The 24,106-nt window shown below is 59.5% G+C and overlaps 3 protein-coding genes across 33 annotated transcripts in view; 2 read left to right on the forward strand and 1 right to left on the reverse strand.

The window, feature by feature from the left end:
* The window catches only part of SCMH1 (Scm polycomb group protein homolog 1), a 176,386-nt gene extending 174,663 nt beyond the window's left edge, over window positions 1-1,723 (forward strand). For all 25 annotated transcript variants that reach the window (XM_064589342.1, XM_064589343.1, XM_064589340.1 and 22 more), the window contains one exon: window positions 540-1,723. In XM_064589342.1, the coding sequence (XP_064445412.1) occupies window positions 540-665 (126 nt within the window). In that variant the 3' untranslated portion in view covers window positions 666-1,723. The remainder of the gene's footprint in view (window positions 1-539) is intronic.
* Window positions 1,724-1,864: 141 nt separating this feature from the next.
* SLFNL1 (schlafen like 1) lies at window positions 1,865-21,959 on the forward strand. 5 transcript variants are annotated; one of them, XR_010410964.1, is made up of 6 exons: window positions 1,865-4,967; window positions 5,471-7,548; window positions 9,150-9,620; window positions 9,877-10,020; window positions 20,301-20,567; window positions 20,902-21,959. XR_010410964.1 is itself a non-coding variant. In XM_064589357.1 (5 exons), exons 2-5 carry the CDS (start codon window positions 7,162-7,164, stop codon window positions 20,457-20,459), a joined length of 1,161 nt encoding a protein of 386 aa, XP_064445427.1. In that variant the 5' UTR covers window positions 1,865-4,967; window positions 5,471-7,161; the 3' UTR covers window positions 20,460-21,959. The 5 variants fall into 5 exon arrangements, 4 of the variants coding, with proteins under 4 accessions (XP_064445427.1, XP_064445429.1, XP_064445428.1 ...); XM_064589357.1 differs by having other exon boundaries at window positions 20,301-21,959; XM_064589359.1 differs by having other exon boundaries at window positions 9,906-10,020; window positions 20,301-21,959.
* CTPS1 (CTP synthase 1) overlaps window positions 13,915-24,106 on the reverse strand; it is a 31,464-nt gene continuing 21,272 nt past the window's right edge. For 2 of the 3 annotated variants that reach the window (XM_045897960.2, XM_045897959.2), the window contains exons 11-19: window positions 23,357-23,451; window positions 21,896-21,958; window positions 19,932-19,975; window positions 18,580-18,676; window positions 17,485-17,540; window positions 17,285-17,381; window positions 16,646-16,790; window positions 16,088-16,179; window positions 13,915-14,818 (exon numbers count right to left, since the gene is read on the reverse strand). In XM_045897960.2, coding sequence (XP_045753916.1) covers window positions 16,095-16,179; window positions 16,646-16,790; window positions 17,285-17,381; window positions 17,485-17,540; window positions 18,580-18,676; window positions 19,932-19,975; window positions 21,896-21,958; window positions 23,357-23,451 — 682 coding nt within the window. In that variant the 3' untranslated portion in view covers window positions 13,915-14,818; window positions 16,088-16,094. Of the gene's footprint in view, window positions 14,819-16,087; window positions 16,180-16,645; window positions 16,791-17,284; window positions 17,382-17,484; window positions 17,541-17,563; window positions 18,073-18,579; window positions 18,677-19,931; window positions 19,976-21,895; window positions 21,959-23,356; window positions 23,452-24,106 lie in introns of those variants that run through there. The other variant, XM_064589356.1, reaches the window with a different exon arrangement.

Here is a 24,106-nt window from a genome sequence, read left to right on the forward strand (position 1 = left end):
TCCTGATTTGGGGTGCAAACCCATTTCCCCGCAGCCCCTATTGCTTGGTGCTGTTCTGCCCTTTGGGCGCTCAGAACAGATCTGCTGCCTTTCATGGATAATTTCAGTCTTTCATGCTGGTGGGTTTGGGGTTGCTTTTGGGTCAAGCCTAAAGATCTCACAGCTGCTCTGAGCCTGGCTCACACAGAGGGGCCCTGGCCACTCAGGAAGGAAGATGACTTATGGAGTAACAGTTGAGGATCAGTATAAACCAGTCTGGGAGAGGGGACGAGCACATGATTGCGGGGCGGGGGGGGTGGTGTGCTTATTGGAAAAGATGGAACGTAGCCAGACCCCAGTGGTTGGAGGGTGGGGCCACCGCCTCAGGCAGCAGGGAAAGGAAAGCAGGACGGGCGCTGGAAAGAGCACCTGCTGGGCTCGGTAGTAGATGTTGGGGGACAGCGGCCACAGAAGCTGTAGGGAGCAGGTAGGCTTCAGTGGCGCAGAACCTGGTGGCCAGAGCAGCCAGGCCTCTGACGGCCCTGCCCCCCGCCCCCCAGGAGATTGACGGCAAGGCCCTGCTCCTGCTGCGCAGTGACATGATGATGAAGTACATGGGGCTGAAGCTGGGGCCCGCGCTCAAGCTCTCCTTCCACATCGACCGGCTGAAGCAGGGCAAGTTCTGAGCCGGGAGACGCAGCCTAGACACCTGAGGGGTCCACCGGAAGGGCTCAGCATTCTTCTCCCCGGAAGGGGGGGCCAAGCAGCCCACTGCCGGCGCCTCAGTGGATTCCGGGCCACCTCAGGACTCGGGAGGCCGTGTGGAGCCACCACTGCTCCCCGCTCCTGCCATGATATGTCCTTCCATGAAGGACCGACGAGGGGAGAGTGTGGGGCCCAGGGCTGGCGCTGCTCTTCCCCTCAGCCCTGCCTCGGCTCTGAGGTCCCTCTGTATTTATTTCTCAAGCCTGGTTGGCCTCCCACTGGGCGTTTAGACTGAACACCTTTCAGGTGATGGAGGAAGGGGCTGACCCCTGAGGCCTCAGAGGATAGGGCCCTGAATTGACACTTGGGCCCAGTCCCCCTGCCACCTGCTGGGCCTGGTGTGGCACCCCACTTCCCCACAACTCCTGCCACCTCCTCACAAGAGCTCCAGACTCCAAACTCATGGTGCAAACCTCTACCTTTTTAAAAAAAAAAAAAAAAAAGACCTTTTCTTATTGTTTATTGTTTCTGGCACGAGGGCAAGCCCCCCAGTTCATACTCCTCTCACTCCAGACACTGGGTTTCAGGAGAGAGACTGCCCTGCCCTGGTCCCAGAGAGGCGTGGCCCCTTTCCAAGGACATCACCCGAGGGCACTTTCTCTGTGGGATGGACACATCCTTCAAGCCTTGACCGTATCACTCAGCATGGGGAGGAGAGGGTTCCCCTCTTACTCCACTGGGCCCTCTGCAGCCCGGGCCTCATCTGTGGGAATGGGGAGTCCCCTGCCCCACACTGTCCCCCACCACAGCTCCTTGCCCTGGCCAGAACTACTGCCAAAGGAGGTTAGGCCCCGTGATTCTAGGCCACGAAGGCCATAAGGTGGATGGGAGGGAAGGGTCTGCAGGCTGGAATCTGGTTGTACCCTCTCACTGTCCAGATGCTTCCTTTATAAGCAAGTCAGCAGCACAGCTGCCCCCACTGCCATCCGGACTTCTTTTATGTCAGTTTGTTTATAAATAAAAACCAATATAGATGCCAGTGTGGTTTTAATCAGTCGGCAGAGCACTCCCCTTTCTTGGCCCTAGTTTCCTCATCCTTAAAGGAGGCGTGTAGACAAGATGATCCCCAAGAGTTCTTCTGATTCCAGCAGTCCCTAAAAAGTAGGCTGGCTGCCAGATGCCCACTGGGAAGCAGTGTGGAGTCCGTTCTCTGCCCTCAGAGGGCTGCGCTCTGGTGCAGCGAGACAGCAGGGAGCGCGGAAGCTGCCCGAAGCCCAAGCAGGAAGAGCAGTAGTTGGGTCAGCAGCTCCGAGAGCCTCCATGGCTGGGTTCCTCCTTGTCGCCGTCGTCAGGTGAGGAGAGACGCAGGCTCGCCCAGCTTGCGCCGACCTGGGGCCAGATACTCCAGGCCAGGGCCACACAGCCTCAGTTCTGCTGGGGCTGCAGGAGAAGGTGTAACGGACACTGTCGTGTCACTGCGGCCCCCATGAACTACTCCACAGGAATTAGAGTCAGTCTTTAAATCTTCACGGCAAACCCATTTGATAGATGAGGACATGTAAGGTCGCCGCCCAGGAAGCACCAAAGCAGGCGTTTGAAGCCAAGTCCTCTGACACCAAGGCCAACGTGGAGGTGCTAGTCAGTCTGTTTGTGAGGCTTTGGGTGGGTCGTTTCCCTTCTTTGGGCCCATGTGGCTATGAGGGTTTCAGATGAGACTTCTGAGGGCCCTACCAGCTCTCACCCTGGCTGGTGCCACCTTGGTGACTAAGTGATAACATCTTTTGCACTTGGCCCCTGTGAGGTTCTCACCACGGTTCCCGTGATGCAGTCTGGGTCAGGGCTGCCAAACCAGAGCAGGACTCTGTTCTCCACAGACTCCTGGACACTGGGGTGTGGTAGGCTGTGCCGATCGTTCATGGTACTCCCAAAGAGGGCCTTAGGGAACCCTGACAGCGAACTTCCGGATGTGATCCTTACCCAAGAGACAGATGCAGGGACTGAAGGTAACACCATGTGGAGGCAGGCCAGACACACTGCAGGGCTGTGCCTGTGGAGTCGGTCAGCATCCCCCTTGTCACCCACCCCCTTGTCACCAAGAGCATATGGTTTCCCAGCTTACTTTTGCGGAGTTATGTGCATTCTCTCATGTAAACCTCAGCCCCGCCTTTTGCAAGTGGGAAAACTAAAGCTTGGAGAGAGTTGAGGTACTTGCCCCAGAACTCCGTAGCTAATCAGGGGTGCCTGTAACACCCTCCGGGGGGCCGCTGTCCCAGATCCTGCTGACCATTCAGCTTCCACAGGCTAGCCTGGGGGCATTCACCTTGACGGCTGTCAGACGGAAACACCTGCCAGCAGGACGGCATGAAGCAGTCCCCTTCGGCAGGGTAGTCCCTGCAGAGCCCACCGCCATCCAGGTGACAGCTCAGGTGCAAGGGGATGGGACGTGTCAGGGAGCAGTGGGGTTTACCTTGGCTTCTCAGCACCATGCCCCGGGGGAGCAGTAACTCCCTAGTTTGTAGGCATAATGACTCTGTGGACATCACTTCCAGATCCCTGCAAAGGATGTGCCCCATTGACCCTCTGCACTAAGGAAGCCCAGAGCTGTGTCTTTTACGCAGATGTCTCTTGTCCAGATAATTTACAGTTCGGGTTCATTCTTACCCTAAGCAACATTGCCTTAAAACAGTTGACATTCCACTTTTATCTGGTTTCCAAGGGAACAGAACTAGAAAGGTAACCAAATGTCAGGTTCTGTAGGAGGGGAGAGGATTTGTTACCCCTTCACTCTTACTGCCCTAACCCCTGGGGACAGAACTGAGTGTCTTTTCAGGAGGAAAAAAAAAACTTTTGAAATTATTTCCCAAAGCCAAGCCTTCTAATAGTGACCCACAGTCATCCAGAGAAGCTGAAGGGGCCTCAGCAGGCCCATGCACACCAGCCGAGGTGCAGGGGAGACCACTCCATGAACCCCAACAGTTCAGCCCCCCACAAAATGGGAAGGCATCTAGGACTGAGGGCCAGAGGCCCCCTGGCACCAGCTTCACATGGCCCCCCCCCCCAATACTGTGACAAGGAGAGGACATTGACTCCAGCACTGAGGAGCATCAGGAAGCCCGTGTGCTTGAGGTGACAGAAGAGTCCAGGCTCTACCTAGGCACCACCTGTGCCCTCCCTGCTGCCGGCCATGTAGTCCCTGTCACCTCTGCCTTGTCACGCTGGAGCCTCCACAGCCCCCTTGTGAAATAACCTGAGATCTCTGTGGGCCGTGGCTCTGGTGGTCCACGTGGACACGGTGTCTGCCCTCACACGGAGGCCACGATCCCTCCTCAGGAAGAGCTGGAAGGTGGCTCCCCCCTCCTCCCTGCAACCAAAGCTAAAAACTTGGGAGAACCTTCTTGCCTTGGAGAGCCCAGACACCCCTCCCCTCATCATCCCTCCGCTTTTTGCACCTCCTTACCCTAATTCCCCAAGTCGCCCCATTCATCCGGGAAGCTCTACAGCTGGAAACCTCCAGTCCAGGGGCCATGACAGCCAAGCGTCACGACTACATTTATGTCCGGACTGCGACACCAAAGCCGCCGCGGGTGCTTCCAGGAGCCCACAGCTGACGAGTCCCAGTGTAAAGGCACGGGACCCGAGACAACTGTGGGTGGCTGGGGCTGGACCCTGTCAGGAATCAACAGGCAGATGGCCATACACCAGGCGAGGGCTCAAGACGGGAGCGCCCTGGGGCCCAGATGGCAAAGGCTGCGTGCACAGCACTTCTCCCCTGAGTTCCCGAGTCTGCTGTCCTGACGTCTCCCACACGACGGCTGAGCTCAGTCCCCACCTCTGCCCCTGCACTCTGCGCCTCGCCTGGCCTCCCGGACACCCATCCTTGACGTGCTTCCCGGGATCGTGGCCACGTGGGGCCACCAAGTGGCCACTCTCCAGATAACACGAGAAGAGCCATATCCGTAGCCTCCCTCTCCCCCTTCATCTTTGGGTCCACCTCACATCCTTACCTTTGAATTCAAGAGTTGTTTGCCTCTGGCTCAAAGTGGAGTCTGTCAGGAAGGTCACGGACATCCACTGAGGGGCTACTTAACCCCGTAACACGGAGCCTGTGTCCGCCACTGCCCGGCGGCCTCTTGGAAAGCGCGATGCCCTGAATAACCCAGTTACACTGCCATACGTGTCAGTATCTGAAATAGGATCGTGGAAGTGTACTTCGTGCTCACAGTGACCGTTTTCACCCCTCCCCGCGGAAGGAAGCAGGACGGCTGTGCTTTTCACACGCGGAGGTAAAAGGTCCCGGGAAATAGGTAGTGAGGTGGTTTGGAGAGACCCCCAGGAGGAGCAGGGGGAGTGTGGGCGGTCGGGTGCGGCGGGTGGCCTGACAGCAAGGCCTCTCGGGAAGGGAGCCGTGTCCTCTGGTGGTGCTTACAGCTTTGGTCTGTCAGGGCGCCTCTCCTGGCCGGCTGTTCCCGCGACGCAGGGCAACCCCACTGCACCCTCCTTCTTGGGCAGCTACGACCCCGGCTGAGCGGTTGCCGAGAGAGCGGCCCGTCAAGGCCGGGCCTAGACGGGCCTGAAGGGGGGCGGCGTGGAGAGCTCGCAGCCCTCATCCCAGAGCCGCGCACCACCACCGCTCGAAGCTGCCCCAGCCCAGCTTCTGGCTCGTCCCTGAGGGAAACAGAGCTCCCTTAGCCTCTTCAGGATGGCTGCCCAGAGAAGGGGGGGCAGCCCGCACGGCCCCAACAGCTTCCCCAGTCTGAAGCATCTGCCTCTGCCCTCCCCCCTCCAGGACTTCCAGAAGCTGCGTGGTGGGAACAGCTACCTGCAACTGCATAATGAAAGCATTTCTCAAAGCCCCCCTCCCCGCCCAAGAACAGATTGCTGCGTTAATAAAGGCATCATGGGTATCACCCATGTCCTGGTCCCTGTCGAGCAGCAGGTGACAGCCCTGTCCTTGAAAAGGGATGGCAGGTCTTGACTGAGTGCTCAGGGCTCTTCTGGCCGGCAACCTCCGGCCCTGGCGCCGTGCGCTCTGATTCATGCTGGGAGCGGCCGGGCTGGCGGCGCTCAGCCGAGCCTGGGGCCGGGGACGGAACGGGAAGGTGGGGACTGAAGAGGACCGGCGTGGGCACCGGGGCCAGGAGAGGCATTACAGGAGGAGGAAGTATGTCCTTGGCCCCGGGCCCCAGGGACTCCGGGAGCGGCCCAGAGGGAGCCACACAGCCAAACTGTAGCGTGTGATGTACGAAGTGTCCCTACCTTGGGGATGGGAATGGGGGAGTTTCCCCAGCCCAGGCGTGAGGCTGGCCGAGACATTGGCATTATCAACTCCCGTGAGATCACAGAGGGGGTTGCGCAGGCCCCGCCCGCCTCCCCCGCAGCTCTGGTTCTGGCTGCCCCTCGCCAGGCCCCCAGGTGCCCCCGGGGAGCTGCTGGCCAGGGGTCAGGGGTCTGTGGGAGCTGAGGGCTGGCACCTCCCACGCTCCCCCGGGAACCATCAGGACATGAGGGTCAGAGGCCTCCCTCTTCCTCCTGTTCCTGTTTGTCCCGAATGCCCCCACCCCGGCCGTGCTGGGCCCCAGGCCCTGACCTTCTCAAGGAGCCAATCTGAAAAGATGCAGGCTGGTGGCAGCCGCCCCACAGAGCGGAGGCCAGGTGTGCGAGGGTGAGTGGGGGGGCCGCTGGGTGCCAAAGGTGCACAGCTCAGGAGTGAGGCCCCCGGCCTGGCGGGAGGGGGCGTACTTAGGAGCCCCGGCTCTGCCCCTCCTCTCTTCTGCTTCCTGGACTCCGTCTAGACCAGGCCACGAGCCCCCTCAAATTAGCTGTGCATGTGTGGAGGCCATCTGTGGGAGGGGCCGAAGCTTTCATGGGTCAGGGAGCCCCTGCCCTAAATCCCTCAGGCGCAGCCCTGACTGGTTCACAGCCTCGGCGAGGCTCACCCCAGCGTCGTCGGAGCAGGCGGGGAGGAGCCCTGGGTGACGGCTTCCTCTCCAAAGGCCCCTTGAAAAGGTTCCCCTGGGGCCGGGAGGGAGTAGTCATCTCTGATGGGCAGGAAATCCGCAGCTTTTCCTCCCGCCTGTGGCCTGGTGGGGGGAGGACAGGAGGCCTGCGGCCCAGAAGGGGATGCGGCGCGGCCCTGAGAGCGGAGTCTGAGGGGCCCCTCTACACCCCCTCGGTCTTCCCTGCAGTGGAATGGAGGGGCAGGCCCGCACGCCCTGTTGTCTGCCTCACCGCTGACTCCCCTTTCCTGTCCTAGGCCTTGGGTGGGTGGCAGGCCCCTTTCGGCGGGCCCTCTACCGTCCCTCCCTCTCTCTGGCCCTGCCCAGCCCCTGCCCATGTGTGAACCTCCCAGGAGCCTCGGCAGCCCGAGACCCAGGTCGGCCCCAGGAGGAACATCCCAGAAGCCCTTCTGAGGGAGACCTCTCCAGAGACCCCCACCCCAGGAAGAGATCACGGCAAACCCAGGTGCAGGAGCCCCTCATGGAGCCCCCAGACAAGCAGCCCCCACAAGAGCCCCCCGGGGACGAGTCCCCGCCTGAGGACTCGGGCCTCCAGACAGCACCCAGCACGCACATTCTCTATGTGGGCCACCTGAACCCCCAGTTCTCGGTGCCTGTGCTCACCTGCCTGCTCCGGGACGCCCTGGAGCGGCTGGAGCTGCCGGTGGCCCGCGAGCACATCGAGGTGGTGAGGCGCCCACGGAAGGCCTGTGCGCTGGTGCAGGTGGCCGCCCACGAGGCCACGCTGGCCTCCCTCCCCTGGCGCCTGCAGACAGCCCTGGAGGAGCACCAGATCCCCGAGGAGCTGGCGGCCCGTGGCAAGGAGCTGGTGCTGGCCAAGGGCCCGGGGCCCTGGAGCCGCAAGGCGGTAAGTGAGGCTTGCCCGGAGCCTCGCGGGGCGGGGGAAGCCTGGGCGCGGCCGGGCTGTGCTGGGGCGCAGGGGCGGCGGGTGGCGGCGTGTCTTCGAGGAGCCGGGAACAGCTCTGCAGACTGGCAGCCTCCCAGGAGGAGCGGCACTTGCGGTCTGCCTCCAGCCTGGAAGCCTGTGAAGAGAGGCCACGGTGCGGGCCACCCCCCACCTCCCCGGGGTCCTTCTGCATTCCGTCCTCTGGCCGGAGGGGACGCGTGTTTTCTCCTGGCGCACCTCATTCCTGCAGTTGCCCGCCGGCGGGGCCGCTGCAGGCCAGGCGGTGAGGCGGAGAGCAAGGGCTGGGCCCTGCCCGCCAGGAGCCCTCAGCGCTGAGCAGGGCCGGACACAGCCAGTCGCCCAGCTGCGGGCCAATCTCACAGAAGAACGGAAATCCCAGCTGGGATTTAGGGAGTGGAAGGACGTTCTAGGCAGGGGGCATGGTGAGGGGCAATGTCCCATTTGCAGAAGAGCAAGCCATTTGGTGGCCCTGGAGCTCCGGCTGAAGGCTGCCGAGGAGCTGAGGAAGAAAGCTGGGCCACAGCGCAGGGTCCGGGCCGCCAAGGGCCGCAAGACCAAAGCAGAGCAGGGAGGCTGCTGGGGGTGGGGGGTGGGGGGTGGGGTGGTCTTTATGGGGGATGGGAGGGAGCGTCAACTCCCTGTGGCTAAGGTAGGACACTCTGTGAGACAGGTGGTCTTGGTTTTCCTTTTCTTTGGGGATGAGAACTCTGTGGTGTTTCGATTGTTGCGGAAGTGAACAGCTTTGTGAGCCTGACTGCATGTTTGTGTGACAGTTTCCTCATGTTTCTGATGAACTGTCTTGTCCGGGAGCCACGGGGCTGGTAGGGATGTGCCCCTCGCCACCGTGCCCCAGCCCCCACTGCGCTGCCGGCCCCAGAAACCACTGCTGGAGATCGGGAGGCAGCAAGGAGCCAGAGTCAGCGAGGAGGGTGGATGGGACGGGAGGAGCCTGGAGGTAGGGAGGCCGCGTGAGGCCCAGACTCGGCCAGTGGCCATGAGCCTGCTCACGCACAGAGGCCTGGAACAGAGCAGAAACCATGGACAGGGTCTCAGGAGGGCTGGAGGAGGGCTGAGATTCAGGAGGACTGGTCAGCGGTCCAGAAAGCGACAGGCAGGCGTTTCAGGGAGACCAGGAAGGGGGTGGGTTTCTGGGATCCCCCCTCACAATTCAGAGACCTGTCACAGGGGACCTCAGGCTGCTGAGGTATGTCCTGGAGTGATCTGGCCCTGGGCCTCAGAGGCCCGCCTCTAACGAGGTGGGCAGAGCTCGGCCACAGCAGCTCCAGCTCCCAGCCCCGGGAAGGAGAGCGCATCGTACCCAGCACGCACCCCGCCGCCCCGGGAAGGAGCGGTGGCGGGTCAAACCCTTGCCTCAGCGCATCTCCCGCCCTGGCTACGGGACGGTGGGCAGAATCAGGCCCCTCCGCTGGGAGGGGGCATCAGGATGGCTGAGCGGCTGGGCCCCCCCGAGCGGAAGGGGGTGTCCCGTCCCCCTCGCTGCCAGGCTCGGGGCTCCTGACTCTCAGCCCTCGCCCCAGCAGGAGAAGGACAGCCGCCCGAGCCCCCGCCCCAACCCCAGACCCACCCACAGCACCCCAGGGCGGGCCCTGCAGAGGTCCCGGGGCCAGCCGGGTGGCACGCGCTCCGACAGCGCCATCGTGCACCAGGAGATAACGGGCCAGGAGCGCCTCTTCCAGGGCGCCTTCCTGGGCAACGAGACGCGCAGCGTGGAGTTCAAGCGCGGCGGCGGCGAGTACCTGAGCCTGGCCTTCAAGCACCACCTGCGGCGCTACGTGTGCGCCTTCCTCAACAGCGAGGGCGGCAGCCTGTTCGTGGGCGTCGAGGACAGCGGCCTGGTGCAGGGCGTGCGCTGCAGCCACCACGACGAGGACCGCGTGCGCCTGCTCGTGGACTCCATCCTGCAGGGCTTCCAGCCCCAGGTCTTCCCCGACGCCTACACGCTCTCCTTCATCCCGGTGGTCAGCACCTCCGCCTCCGACGCGCCGCTCAAGGTGAGCCGCCGCCAGGAAGCTCTCGGGGTCTGGCCTGTCCCCCCCCACCCCTCCCACCCCCGACTCAACGAGGGAGGGCCCGCCTCCACTCTGCCGAGCAGGGCTGGGTGGGGACGGGGGCCAAGGGGACCGGGGAGAGTGACGGGAGGAGAGGCTGGAAGTCCCGCCCCCAGGCTGCTCCGGGAGCCCCCGGGAGGGAGCCCCGGGATGTGGGGGGGCCGCAGTGCCTGCCAGAGTCGCTGTCACCCTTACCAAGGTGATCCGCCTGAGCGTGCACGCCCCCAGGGCCCAGGCCGAGCCGCAGCTCTACGAGACCGACCAGGGGGAGGTGTTCCTGCGGCGGGACGGGAGCATCCAGGGCCCGCTGTCCGGCCACGCCATCCAGGAGTGGTGCAGGCAGGTGAGCGGCCAGGGTCGGGGCCCCTCACCGCGCAGTCCGGGCCATGCCATCAGGTTCCCCCGGTGCCCCATCACCCGCCAGAACACGGGAGGGCTGCACTGAAAGCAGCCCACACACTCGGGGGCATCGTGTGGCTGGCCGAGCCGGGGGAGTGGCATATGGAGAAGGCTGAAGACCACCCCAAAGACTGTAGTGCATTTGGGGCGAGGCCCTTACGATGAGGAGGCAGTAAGTGCTGGACACAGTCCCAAGAAAAAGCCTTTTCAAGAGGGCCACATCAGGTGGCAGAGAAGCAGTGGAGGGCAAGGGGCTGCCGGCGAGAGAGGGAAGGACGTGATGGGGCGGCGGCCCACCCGGGTCTGCCCCTGGGACCCGAGGAGGCTCCAGAGGGTGGGTCAGCCCGGGGTCTGGGATGCTGGCAGGCCTCCGGGCGGGCGGCTTCCCTCAAGACCCAGGGCTGACATGTCAGGGGTGGCGGCCGGGCCAGGGACCTGGCTTGCACCTCGCCGGGCCCATGTGGTTCCCGGTGGCCTCGAGTAGGCCCCCCAGGGCCCTCCTGGATCTCGCCCTCCTCCATCGGCTCAACCCCAGGCGGGGGCAGGGCGCGGCCCCCGGCGGCCCCAGCATGGACCTCTACCTCTGTGGCACCCGCAGAAGTGGGCGGCCGAGCTGAGCAAGCTGGAGCAGAGGCTCAAGGTGCTGACGGCAGAGAAGGAGGAACTGAGGCAGCAGCTGCAGCAGCCCGCGCCCGTCTCCTGCACATGCTGCGTCCTGTGAGGGCCCCGGCGCGCGGGCGGGCGACAGAGTGGCGCAGGGGAGGCCAGCTCCACTGGCAGATGCGGGACTGCCTGTGTGAGCCAAGTCCTCGCCCTGAAAGCCATCTGGGCTGCTCGGAGGTGGATGGGGGCGCAGCCGTCCACGCTCCTTCAACAACAGCCCGAGGGCAGGCTTCAATCCTGAGCAGACCCCGGGCTTTGGAGCTGAGGAACTGCTCTTAGCCTGAGCCCCCAGGAACCTTACTTCCAGAAAGAACTGCTAAAAACTCGGCCAGAGCCATCCCAGGGCCAAGCTGTGAGGGACTGCCCTACTCCCTCAGACGCTCATTTTGCCCGGGCTGGGGTCTCTGACCCCAGCGGCGAGACGGGCCAGAAAGGAACGTGTCCTCTTGGGAAAGCCTTTCTGCCAATGGCAAGGCACACTCAGTCACCGGGCACCCGACCCTGGGCTGGCTGGAACTTGTGATTGTCCCAGCTCTTGAATAAATTACATGCACCTGGGGCAAGGATGTTCTTTCTCGGCCGCGCAGTCAGCCCACTGGACACAGCTGAGTCCTGAGTCCCATGGCCAGCCCACCTCTGTCCAGGAGGCCGAGCCAGCCTGGGGGCTCCTCCCACCCAGAGCTGGGGGGCCCCGACAGTTGCAATCCACTCCAGCTCGACCTTACATACCGGGTCCCCTGGAGGGGGGGACAAACTGCTACCTCTTTGTTCAGCTTCTTCATCTGTAAGACAGTGAAATGCACAGGGAGCAGGGGCACTTGGTCATCATCAGACTGACGTCCTATGTCTCCCCAGCACCCACTAGCACCTGCACAGGGTGGGACCTCCAGGCCAAGCACCCTCCAGCCACTAGTGAGGATCCCCCCCTCATCTCCACCAGCAGAGCCCGACACTCCCGAGCCAACATCTGATCATGCCATGCTAGCAACCAAAGCCCTGCAGGAGCTCCCCATTTCATCAGCGGCAAATTCCAAACAGCGGGCTACCCAATTCTGCACAACCTGGCCCATCTGACCTCAGCCCCTCTGCCCCTTGCTCGGGTGTTCCCGCTACAGAGACCCATTGTCTCCCGAACACACCTGCTGCAGGGCCTTTGCACTGGGTGCTTCCCCGCCTGGAAGGCTGCTCCCCCGAGCTGCAGGGCTGCTGTTTCCTCTGGGCTCCTCCTTCAAGTGGAGGGGAAAGCCAATTCCCTACCCGCCCTACTGCAGATGACACCTCCCTCCCCCTTGCCTGCTTCTGGCCTCCTTCCTCCGCACACATGTCAGTCACACTCTAGCTTTCCTTGTGTTCCCTGCGCCACAGTAGAATACACGCTTCCGGGGACAGGGATTTGGGTCTGTTTTGTTCATTGCTAACGTTCAGAACCTAAACCACGGCTGACAGGTCACAGATGCCAAATAGCAACCTGCTGGGGAAACGAGCAATACCCAGCTTAGGGTCCAAGCCACCAGAAGAGCGTGGCACCTGGTCAAACAGGGCATTTCACAGGACGGCCACAGAACACACTTGCGCTGCTCCGCTCTCCGTCGTTGGGCTAGAGGTCCTTGGCCGCATCCGGAGTAGACGGAGCAGCTCTGGCACTGCAGCCCCTGGGTCGTCGGCCAGGAGACCCCTCCTGTGCCAGGCTCGGCTGCTCGGAGACTCGCTCTTCCCACTTACCAACCGCGCCAGCAAGGGAGGCCGGTCTCGTGGCACGTCACTACCCAACTCCTGCTGCTCGTCCGCTGGGCTCCCCGGTCACCCAAACGCAGGGCCGGAACCAAGTTTCCAGAGGCTCCCTGAGAACCGCACAGAGGATGTGCTGCTGAGGAAGTCGGGGGCATTTGTGAGCCCCGTCCACATGCTGGGCACAGGCTAGAGGCTGGTCCGGGCAGCACGACCCTCAGAAGTGCCCCTCCCGGGACACAGCCGGTGGCGACAAAGACCAGGTGAGCTGCTCCAGGCCGCTAAGCCCCGGCCCGGCTGGGTGGAAGTGCCAGGGCGCCCGCTGCCTCGGCCAGCGGGGCGGAGGGGGGCGCAGGGCTGCTGGGGCTCCACCGGCCCCGGACAGCCAGCCGGGGTCCCTTCTCCACAGGGTTCCCCGAGCGGCCAGCACTTAACCACGGCCAGCTGGGGCCCGGGAACGTGTGCAAACCGTCCCTCGCCCACCGAGCCCTCAGCGTTGTACGGCGCGGCGCTGCCACGTGGGCACGTCGGGAAGGATTCAGGCCGAGCCCACCGGGCGCGAACGGGGCTCGGAACCCACCCCGTCAGCCGCGTCCCAAGCGCCAAGCCAGGCGTGAAGACCTCCGTGAGTGACACGCTTTACTTCGGTCCGCGAGAGACGGAGACGGAGGTGGCGCGGTAGCTCCTGCTTCGGGGCCCCAGCGGGGACGGCGGCCTGGAGCCGGCGAGCACAGGCACGCAGGGAAGCCGCTGCTTCTCCCGATCTCCCCACGGAGCTGCGCTAACCGCGGAGGAACATTCTTCTCCCCAGCCCGGTTTCTCGAATGTCCGAGGCACGGCGGTTGGCCGCGGACCGGCAAACCAGCCTGAGCCCCGGCCTCGGCCTGTTCGGAGGAGCCAGCTCACGAGGAGGCGGGCTCAGCGGCCAGAGGGCGGGTGGTGCGGACGGCAGCAACAGGCCCCAAGGAGCGCAGGGTCAGTGGCGCTGATGTCACTCTGGGGAGAAACCACTCGGGACACTGCCCTGGACGCAGAAGGCCGGGGGACAAGAGCACCAGTGGCGGACAAAGCGGTCCTGCTGGCTGACAACCGTCGGCCCGCCGCTCCCGGTTCACACGCACGAAGGCCCCATCCACGCCCGGCAGAGGGAGGGACCCCCGTGAGTAACACGGGCCTCCCCTCTTTCCCACAACCAAGCAGCACCCACGCTTCTCTGCATCTCTGTATGCTGGGAACCCGAATTTGAAGCCTTTGGGGGAAATTCTGGTTTCCCACGAAAAAGAAAGGCTCCTCTCAGTTTTTAAGCAGACGATCAGCTCATCCACTTAAGGCTGCCCCCACCGAGGACAGCCAGGTGCGGACCGGAGGTGACATGGGCACGTCCAGGACCGCACCGAGACATTTCCCGCCCGGCCGCGACATAAAGAGCACGACACACAAAGGCGTGTCTCGTTCTGCGTCATTTATTTAAGTTAGAGTACACACGGAGTCTTAGCCGGAGGACAGCGGGCACGCGGCGGTGCCTACGGTTACACCACGTTAAGAAAATAGCTTTTCCAATTGCAGTTCAATGGCAGTAACGCCATTCTGGAAGGACAAACTCCCCTCGAGCAAAGCTGTCTATATAGGAGAGGCTCTGAGAGGCAGTTTCCCCAAAAGATTCTTTGTTCTTTTTTTTAAGCAACCCCTTGATGCAAGGAGTATTTCCCAGCCCCAGGGAGGGACTCGCGGCCAGAGGACAGGGATCCTGAAACCACTCTTCAGAGAGACAGACTACTCGCCGTTCCACGTGACACCAAACCAACCGTTCCCTTTGGCCGCCGCGTCCCCGCCACCACGGGCAGCGAGAGGCCCCGCAGAGCAGCAGTGCCGAGGCTGCTTCCGGTTTCACCGCTCCTGGTGGCAAGCAATGCCCTCGGGTTACCAGCACCAAGTGTCGTCAGCACTCACTAACTGATCCCTCCTCGGTCCACGGGGCACACGCCTTGTGGTCTAGGCATTCCAGGGGAAGCAACGGGCTGCACGCTTGAATCCACGATGACGGGAGGTAGTTGGAGAAACGAGGTGATTGCTGGGCACCCCCCCGGCGCGTGCGTCATCCACCCCCGCCCAGAGGCCCCCCCCTCCTCGGCGGAGCGCCGTGGAGACCACGTGGGGTGTCGACACAGGGCGGCACTGGGGAGGGGCCGGCACACAGGATGGGACATGCAAGTCACAAAGTCTTCCAAATACCTTTCCCCCATAATAAAATAATCTTAATAAAAACATAATTTAAAGGAAGTGTCAAAAGTTGAGTGTAAAATCAAAGCTGTAAACTCTCAAAGTCCGAAGGCGCTCTTGAAGAATCACCCCTGTTTAAAAATAAAAAGAGCAGTTATATGACATATATGCAAGTAGGAAAGTTAGAGGTCATAGTCGGCTGCTACTGCAAACCATGCCCGCTTCCCCGTGAAGACCAGGAACAGGAGCCTAATATGGGTCATTAGAAGCTAACTCCGGAATTCCTGCACAGTCCTACACTTCCCAGATCGTACGAGGCTTCCTCCTCCACCCCAATGCTGGCGTTCTTGTCCACGCACCCAGCCTCCCCACAGGGCCGCCAGCAGGGAGAGTCGGGACTTAACCGACTACCCGGCCCCCGGCTGGGAACGTTCGCTTCTCTTGCGGGCAGTTTCCCGGACCAGCAGGCAGCCCACAGCAGACCGGAGACAGAGGAGTGCATCCGTGCCCGGACACAACCACTGCCCCCCCGGGGGGGGGTGAACCCATGCCTCCCGCCCCGCAGGGGCTGCCACAGGCCAGGCGGCTCGGCATCCAGGGCCGGAGGGCACAGTCGCGCAGCCCAGAGGCCTCTGTGGTGAGCTCGAGGTGTGCAGGGCTCAGGTCACCTGCCTGTGCCGCACGCCGGGAGCTCTCCCCCGCTGGGCTGGGGCCCCCACCTGTGGGACCACACCACATCCCTGCTTCTCCTTTCAGACCCCACAGACGCCTGCCCCCCCGCAGCCCCCTGCTGGTACTCCCACCAGCAGGTGAACACACTTCACTCGGTCATCACAGTAACACTGAACATAATTTACGGCAGGGCTCGCAACCACCCACGTCAGGAACATACAAACGCTGTCACTGTGAAGACTGACATTCCAAGTCTGCCCAATAAGCGTTCCGATTTTAAGGGATTTCCAGAATAAGCAGCAATCAACATAAGTGTTGTATGTTGTGTCAATTTTAAAGCACTTCCTGACGAAAGCCTGAGTTTCTACAAACATGACCATTCTATCACATCGGTCACCTCCTTCAAGATTCTCCAAGTTTATGGCTACATGAGATAACAGGGTCTGAGAGCCCAGTTTCCCCAGGTTTGATCAGACTGGCACCTGAATGTCACAATTGGCAACAAGACAACTGCCCAGTGGCTGGTGTCCCTTCCGCCCTGCACTGGAGCCCCGAGGCCCGGGGGACACCGACGCTGTAACTCAGGGAGGCCTCGCCCACCTGATACCCACACCGACCTTACTCTGGCAGATAAAATCCTCAACATCAGACTTTCACGGCAGCTTACAATTCTAGCGTAATCACCATTCAAACGAACGAAGATACTAGAGCTGAGAAATGCCACTTACGTTACCATCAGTCATGATTTATTGATGGGAACTTCAATTCGGTGATTTCAGAGTCCGGGGAGCTGCTTCCACTCCTGTCACTGTAGGTGTCCCTGTGGAATTCGGATGGTTTATTCACACGCTTTCCTCTCTGTGTCCCTAGCCACAGACCCACAGGACCTTCGTCCGCACACAGCAGGCGTCAGGGAGATGCTCTCCTGCCTCACGTACTGAGCACAGAGCTGCAGAGGGGTTTTCTTCTAGTTAGGGAAGCTACACGTTCGGTTTGTACTTCACTCCTGGAACTCCAACCCCCAGCTCAGAGTGAGGAACCGGTTCTGAAGGAAGGGAGTGGCGAGGCAGGGATCCACCGGGGCTGTGAGAGCCAGCGGCCCACGGACCCAGGGCCACGATGCCACACGCGAGCCCGGGGGCCAGGTGCCATACTGACGGCCCGGACCCCGCGCAGGGGAAGCTCCAGGCGGCACACAGGCAGCCCGAAGGGACCCCCCGGAGGACAGCACGCCCGCTGTGACGAGCCGGGGGCCCCCCCGACAGACTAGAGAAGAGTGACCGCACCTGGGCGAGAGCCTGCAGCCTTTCTGAAGGTAATGCGGGAGCCTCCCCACGGAGGCCAGCAGGAGGCCAAAGTATGGAGGTGAAGGCTTGATGGGCCTGGACAGGAACTCAGGGTGGTACTGAACCCCAACGAAGAAGGGATGATCTGAAACAGAAACGCCAAAGCAGCACTTTTGTCACGTGCATAGAACACAGGAGATGAGCAAACCCTGTCAGATATTTCACGTTTCTACAGACCCTAAAATTACCTAAAACTAGCATCTTGATGGGAATGCAGGTAAAGGCAGCCCCAAAGCTGGGGGGAGCAGACGCCCTGGCCCCGCACACTGTTGCCCTGCTGGCTGACGGGCCCTCCTCTCCCAGGTCCCCGCCCGGCTGGCCCTGCTCCCCGGCTTCCTCCCATCAGAAGCAGGGCTCAAGGACCAAGGGCGAGCTCTCATTCTGGAGAATGAGGACCAAGGCCAGAAGCGCAGCGCTGCCCGCGGGAGGATGGGCTCCCCGGGGCCCCGGGCGCCTGTTCCCCAAGAGCACCCCCAGCAGCACGGGGCTGCCTCCTCCGGCCGTCAGGTCAGCGCTCCCAGGCCCCCGCACCCGGACCTGCTAAGCCCCCCTCACCCCTGACGGCCACCCCGCACTCACCCTCCAGCTCCACGATCTCCATCCTCTCTCCCCCAACGTCCTGGCCGACGAACTTCAGGCCCTGCTCTTCCAGACACTTCTTCAGGACTGGATTCACCTGCAGGCACACGAAGAGTAAGTCGGCTGACCTCTCAGCTTGCTGCGTTTCCAGAGTCGCCAGCAGGAGAAAAGTTGAAAGGTCACTAAGCTCAACTCCTCACCTCAAATCTGTGGCGGTGCCTCTCTTCCAGGTAATCGGGATCTCCGTAGAGTTTCCCTGGCAAAAGAGAGCAGGCTGATGCAAAGAATGCTGATTCACGAACCTACTCAACCGTATCCTGCTCCCAGTGTCCTTCCCACCACCGACGCGGCCGGGCCTCTGAAGGCGGCTCTGGGCGCTCCTGCCAACTAGGGCCACCTGCCCGCAGCAGCGCAGCCTAGACTTGTCCTTGGGCTCTGACTCTTCTGACCACGCCAGGAAAAACTGTCACAGAGACCAACGTTTCCACACCGCCCCCCAAGTGCATGATTACTGCGATTCAAAGCCCTTTCCGCTGGAAACTGCCCTGGAAAACACACCAGGATGCACCAGACAGCTGAACCTAGAAAGACACTTCCAGAGCTGCGGAGGTGGCCTGCGGGGCAGCCGTGTGGGTAAGCCACGGTCCGCAGAGCGTCGTGGCACTGGCACTGCATGCGCTCAGGGGCCGCGGTGGGGGGGGGTCCCCAAGTCCACAGAGCACGGAGCTGGGAGCACTGCACGGTCGCCTACTCAACTGACTCAAACGGTGACAGACACAGGGGCCCTGCTAATATAAAGACAGCATTTTCCTAGTGAGCAAGAGAAGGAGACTGACTGCAGCCATTCTCAAGTATTTTCTTCCCGATTTTCCCTAAATCTCTAGCGCCTATTACTTTTAGAATAAAAACGATTTCGGTTGGCCCACACAAAACTGCCTTTCTGGCGGACAGCACCTGCCACCCCTGGCAGTTGAATTCGGTTCCCCCGAACAGCCTAGGGGAAGGACTGCGGGGGACTGCACCTCACTGCCTCCTTCCCGTGAGCCGCCCGCACCCGAGACCCCCGGGCCCCTGAGCGCACTGCCCGTGCGCTCTCTAAGAGCCACACTGCTTCTTCGGCTATTACAGCGCATCCTAAAAGGACGGGAGTAGGAAGGGGAAAAAAACGCGAAAGCAAGAACAAAACCCAAAAAGCCAGCCTGGCTCTTCGGAGCCCCAGCAGCAGCCCAAGGCGTGTGTCCTGGACGTGCAGGAGGCGGAGGCGGGGGGTGGGGGAGGGGGTAGGCAGCTCTTACTCATGACCGAGTTCTTGGTCTGGAACAGGGTTCTCCTCTTGCCCAGCCTCATGGTTCCGCCCATCTGCCCAGGATTGTGTTCTGGCATGTCTATGACCTGGGGGTGTTCAAAACACAAACACGCACTACCACACTCTGCTTCCGTTAGCAGACAGACTGCCTGCACTGAGTGACAAGGGCCTGTGAGCAGCCCTAACCCCCAGCCCCTGCTCAGAGACGCTTGCCGCTGGAGGAGAGGCCTTCCTCTCATCGTTCATAACCTGTGTCGGGTAGGGACTTAAGCCTTCAGCCTGTTATCCTGAGCTGCCCCCACCCTTGGCCATTCCTGCCCCCAGCGCTTTGGATCATGAGGGCTGCTGGGCCTCAGCACGTTCTGGAGACTTAACCCAGCAGCACGGATGTGAGACTGGATAGGTTATAACACATGTCTCCTCCACCGGACTGATGAGCTGCTCAAAGGAAAGGAATGCTTCTCAGGGTTTGCCGTGTCTCAGCCAGAGCTTGGTGAACGTGTGGGCAGCACAGAGTGCGAGGCCTCCGAGCCACGACAGCCCAGCGCACGGCTCAGTCCCAGGCTCCTCTGAGCACCTCCTGGCCTCGAGGACCGTCTCTGGGCCTTGCCTTCCCACCACCGTGAGGCTGCACCCTTCAAACCCTTCGCTCTTCTCTCCTGAGCTCTTCGTCTGAGCAAAGTTCAGTTTGAAGTCAACAAGCATATACTGATGCTGTTTAAATGCCCTGAGATCAAGAGCTCTGTCCACCTTGTTTATCACAGCATCTTTGGTATCAAGAACAGACCTGTCACCCCCGGGTGGGAGATGTGAAGATGAATAAAGGCGCTGTCCCTCCCCAGGAGCCACATTCCTCTGACCGGAGACCTCACATGAGGGATGCGGGCCTCCAGAAGCTTTAGTTACCATTAAACATGTTCGTTCAACAACCACGTTCCTCGGGTCTTGAATAACATGCCCGTCTCCCCAGCTTGTCGGGGAGGAAATGAACGAGTATCTGTGAAGTGGTGAGGACAGCGCCTGGTGCACAGTAGGGCCCATGTGTTTCTTCCCAGCAGTGTTATGCTCTCCTGGGGGCCAGGGGGAGCGGGGATGGAGAATTATTCTAACCAGGAACCACCCTGGTTGGCTGGCGTGATACCTGTCTTAAACATTTTCTGTTGCAAACTGGGAAGAGAAGCGAGAACTTACACTACGAAAAATAAAAGTTCTTCCCATCTGGTCTGAGGGTTCCATGGACGGACCCAGGGGTCTCCTTCCTGTGTCTGAGCACTAAGTGCTCTCATGAACGCCCCCTCCACGCCCTTCTAAGCCCTCATGAGGTTCAAACACTGGACTCACCACAGGATGATTGGTCTTAGGGTCAAACTCTGTAGAATTGGCATCTGAAAAATCGAAGTACTTATGTTATGAAAATAGTTATAAACAACAGTGATTATTTTCGAGTATCATTCCTAAGCTCTAAACTACAATTTCCCTCCCCAATTCCAAGTGACCGTTCAGTGATTCAAACAAAAACCAGGCATAACATTAAGACACGAAGTACTCAGTGCACACGGGTGAATGTTTGCCATCTGTGAGCTCTCTGGAAGTCAAGCCGCACAAAATGGGGAAATTGAACCCAGTGGCACAACCCCATCATCTTTATTTAAATACTGCCTCCTTATGACCGTTTGTACACTGTTCTTAGTTCTCCCCTTCTCGTTTCAGAGTGTCTCTCTCCAGGACGGACAACACATTTCTCTCCTCTTCGGCATCTTCCATGTCGCCCTGCCCAACCGCCTCGCGCAGCAGCTCAGTCAGGAATTCACTGATCTTCCTTCCTCTCCCTTACTGAATTTATGGTCTAGCCATAAGCAAAACCACTAAAGACTAAAAGGAAAAGAACCCAGTTCCTGGTACAGCCCGGCTCCCTGTGTGTGACAGGCCCGGTATCCTTCCCTCCTAGGCCTTACCAGGGCCAGGTCCCAGCTGAAGGTAAGTTCGTCACCAGGTCACCCACCCACCTGGGGACCCGAGTGGGCGACGGATTGTGGCCGGGAGAGGGTTCAGGGTGCCCAAAGGGCCAGCTCTAGGGCGGCGGGTGGCTAGGACAGCACCTGCCAGGGGCTCAGGAGCCAGAACTAAAGGGCATGCAGCCTGGACTGGCCACCACGCCCTCCGGTAAGTGGGAGGCGGCCTCTCGGAAACGTCTACAAGGAGCCCAATCCCAACAGTAAGCTGGCCGCGGGAGAGCCACTCGTCCCTTGTGGAGCCAGACTGCTTTCACGTTCCTCAGGATGCTTGGTTTCTTTTTCTTACAACGTCTAAGGTCTTTCTGAAAACCTCGTGTTTGTCAGCTGGGCTACAGAGACGAGAGGGGCTGTGTGGGCTCTTCCGTCGGTGGCCCCAGTGAGCCTCGCCCCCGCAGTCGCACTGTGTGGTCCCCTCTCCCACCAGCTGCGCTGGGCCTTGGGACACGAGCAAGCTTGGTAAGTGCCTGCACACCGGGCCTGTCATTTTGGAAGCCAGTAGGTCGCCTCGCTGTGACATGCCTCGGCTGAATGAGTGAATGATGAGTCTTGCTCCGTGGAGAGAACCATCTGGAGGTCCCTGCTGGGCAGAACTGAATGCACGGCAGGATGATCTGATGCACCACAGGGAGCAGAACCCCAGCCAGCCAAGTCCACTCACCCCACGGCACTCTGAGACATGATGAAACGCTGATGGAAGCCACAGGGCCTTCGGGTGGCCTGGAGAGTTGGCGAGGCACAGAGAATTTCCTATCTGCCAGGCACCGTGCTGGGACTATTTACATGCATTATTTCATTCGGTTCTTACGACCACGAGAAGGAGGTACCGCTATCACCCCATTTTACAGAAGACACAGAAGCCAGAAAGGCTAAGTAACTTATCTAAAATCACCCCCCATAAGGGAGGGTCAGAAGCTGGGCCCAGGTCTGACCAGCTCCGGGGCCCAAGTTCATAGAACTGCACAGCCTCACGCAGGCCAGAGTTTCCTCGCTCAGCCAGCTCAGGGATGGTGGCCATGGTGATGGGCGGGCGGGCAGCTCCGGAGCTGGAAATGCAGGGGCAGAGAGCCAGGCTGCGTGCTCGGCTGTGACCCCTCCTTCCTGAGGTCTGCGCAGAGGAGTGGAACTTTCCCTCTGTACACACGGCACTTCCCCTCTGCCGTGCCCCACAAGGTACCTCAAAGCCAGGCCTGGCCTTCTCCAGGGCCCCCGGTCACCCAGTGGGCGCCAGGCTTCACTCCCTCCAGGAAACACTTCAGCAAGGATTTAACAAGGTTTTTAATGAACACTTACCTTGCCATCCCAGCACATTTCTTGAAAATTCAACCACTGCCAACTGCATCCCTAAGCACACACCTTGCAGGCGGAAGAGAAAACACAGATGAAGCTCCACGGAAAAGGCAGCTCCTACATTTCCCACCAGCCTGCAGTGGACCCCACGTACCGCGTGCTCACAGAATGACCACCACAAACTCTCACACTTTCCCCCTCCCCCCACAAGCACCCCCTGCTGTGTTTCATCTGTTACCAGCTTTCAAAACCTGGGTCTAATGTATCATATGATCTCACTGGTATGAGGAATTCTTAATCTCAGGAAACAAACTGAGGGTTGCTAGAGTGGTGGGGGGTGGGAGGGATGGGGTGACTGAGTGATGGACATTGGGGAGGGTATGTGCTATGGTGAGCGCTGTGAATTGTGTAAGACTGTTGAATCACAGACCTGTACCTCTGAAACAAATAATACATTATATGTTAAAAATATATATATAGTCGGAAGGGAACAATGAAGAGGGGGAAATTGGAGGGGGAGACGAACCATGAGAGACGATGGACTCTGAGAAACAAACTGAGGGTTCTAGAGGGGAGGGGGGTGGGGGAATGGGTTAGCCTGGTGATGGGTATTAAAGAGGGCACGTACTGAATGGAGCACTGGGTGTTATACGCAAACAATGAATCATGGAACACTACGTCAAAAACTAATGATGTAATGTATGGTGATTAACATAACATGATAAAATCTAAAAAATTTTCTATTAAAAAAAAAAACTGGGTCGGGCGCCTGGGTGGCTCAATTGGTTAGGCGACTGCCTTTGGCTCAGGTCATGATCCTGGAGTCCCTGGATCGAGTCCCGCATCGGGCTCCCTGCTTGGCGGGGGGTCTGCTTCTCCCTCTGACCCTCCCCCCTCTCATGTGCTCTCTCTCATTCTCTCTCAAATAAATAAATAAAATCTTTAAAAAAAAAAAAAAAACTGGGTCTAAGCTTTCAAAAACTTCTCATGTGAAGATCCCAGGTTTTAGAAGCTATTCAATTTTAGAAATACACAATATTCCATTCATCCTTAACAATTCAAGTTTTCCTATTCTCTCTCATTAAGTTCCCATTTACAACTGATCAAGTTGAAAATTACTAGAGTTTGTGGCACCGGGAAGCATCCACAATCACTTTGGCCAATTCCAAGTGAGGACGTGAAACTCAGCGTCACGTGTCCTGCCAAACAGCTGGATTCCACAAACAGACAAGATTTCCTGATTGCTATTTCATCCTCCCCAAATTCCACAACATCTACACATGGGTGTACAAGCCTTAAACTTTTCACGCTGAGAGAGTCTGAATTTCTCCCAAACAGGACCAAAACGGCTTCTGCTTGAGTTGCTATCTAGAAAGACGGCATCCGTGCTTGGTTCCGGTAACCTCCCTGTTTTACTCACAGGCTCCCATGTGGCACTTTTTCTTGATCTTTCCTACTCCTTACCCAAAAAAGGCTTCTTCTGTTTCCGAGCCCAGGCGATGGCTTGGATTTTTCCTTCTGTGCCCCGAACACCAAATCCCCCTGGAACCAGCACTCCACTGTACAAGAGAGCACAGCACATGGCAATTGGCCCTTACCACCAGCCCAAGGAGCCACATGCCCAAGACACTGGTGCCACGAAGTCGCTCCGTGTATTTTCCTACTGGGGCTATGACGGTGATTTTGAGACAGCCAGTGAGCTGAACGCAAACACTGTGAGCTTAGAAAATGTGCACTAAGTGCTTACCAGTAAAAAAAAAGGTGGCACACGGATTCTTTCATAATTTTCAATATATGTTAATACATATGCAACTGTTTACTTCTTGGCTTAAAGCGCTCCCTTGCATGGGAAGGGAGTGCTTTCCCTATCAACTGAGAGTGTCTGCCGAGCGGGGGCCTGAGTCATAGTTGTAGGGCTCTAGAACATGCCACTGTTCCAGAGAGCTAGAGTTTCCTGCTGATGGTTTACTATTATAAATAACAGCTGCCAAAAACAAACTATGAGACTGCTGATGGGTCCTCATCAAATGTTCCAGATGAAAATCTTTAAATAAGCTTCATCAGTAGACACAGACAGCAAACGTCCATAAAATCAGAACACGTTTCCTTCAGATTCAACTATATTGATAAGCTATATTTTTGTAAGGCTTAAATCACACAGAATGTAGGGCGCCTGGGTGGCTCAGCTGGTTAAGCGTCTGCCTTTAGCTCAGG

Source organism: Mirounga angustirostris, unplaced genomic scaffold, assembly GCF_029215605.1.
Source record: "Mirounga angustirostris isolate CCGP_5_RB_7025 unplaced genomic scaffold, mMirAng1.0.hap1 SCAF_4, whole genome shotgun sequence".
Classification (NCBI taxonomy): Eukaryota; Metazoa; Chordata; class Mammalia; order Carnivora; family Phocidae; genus Mirounga; species Mirounga angustirostris.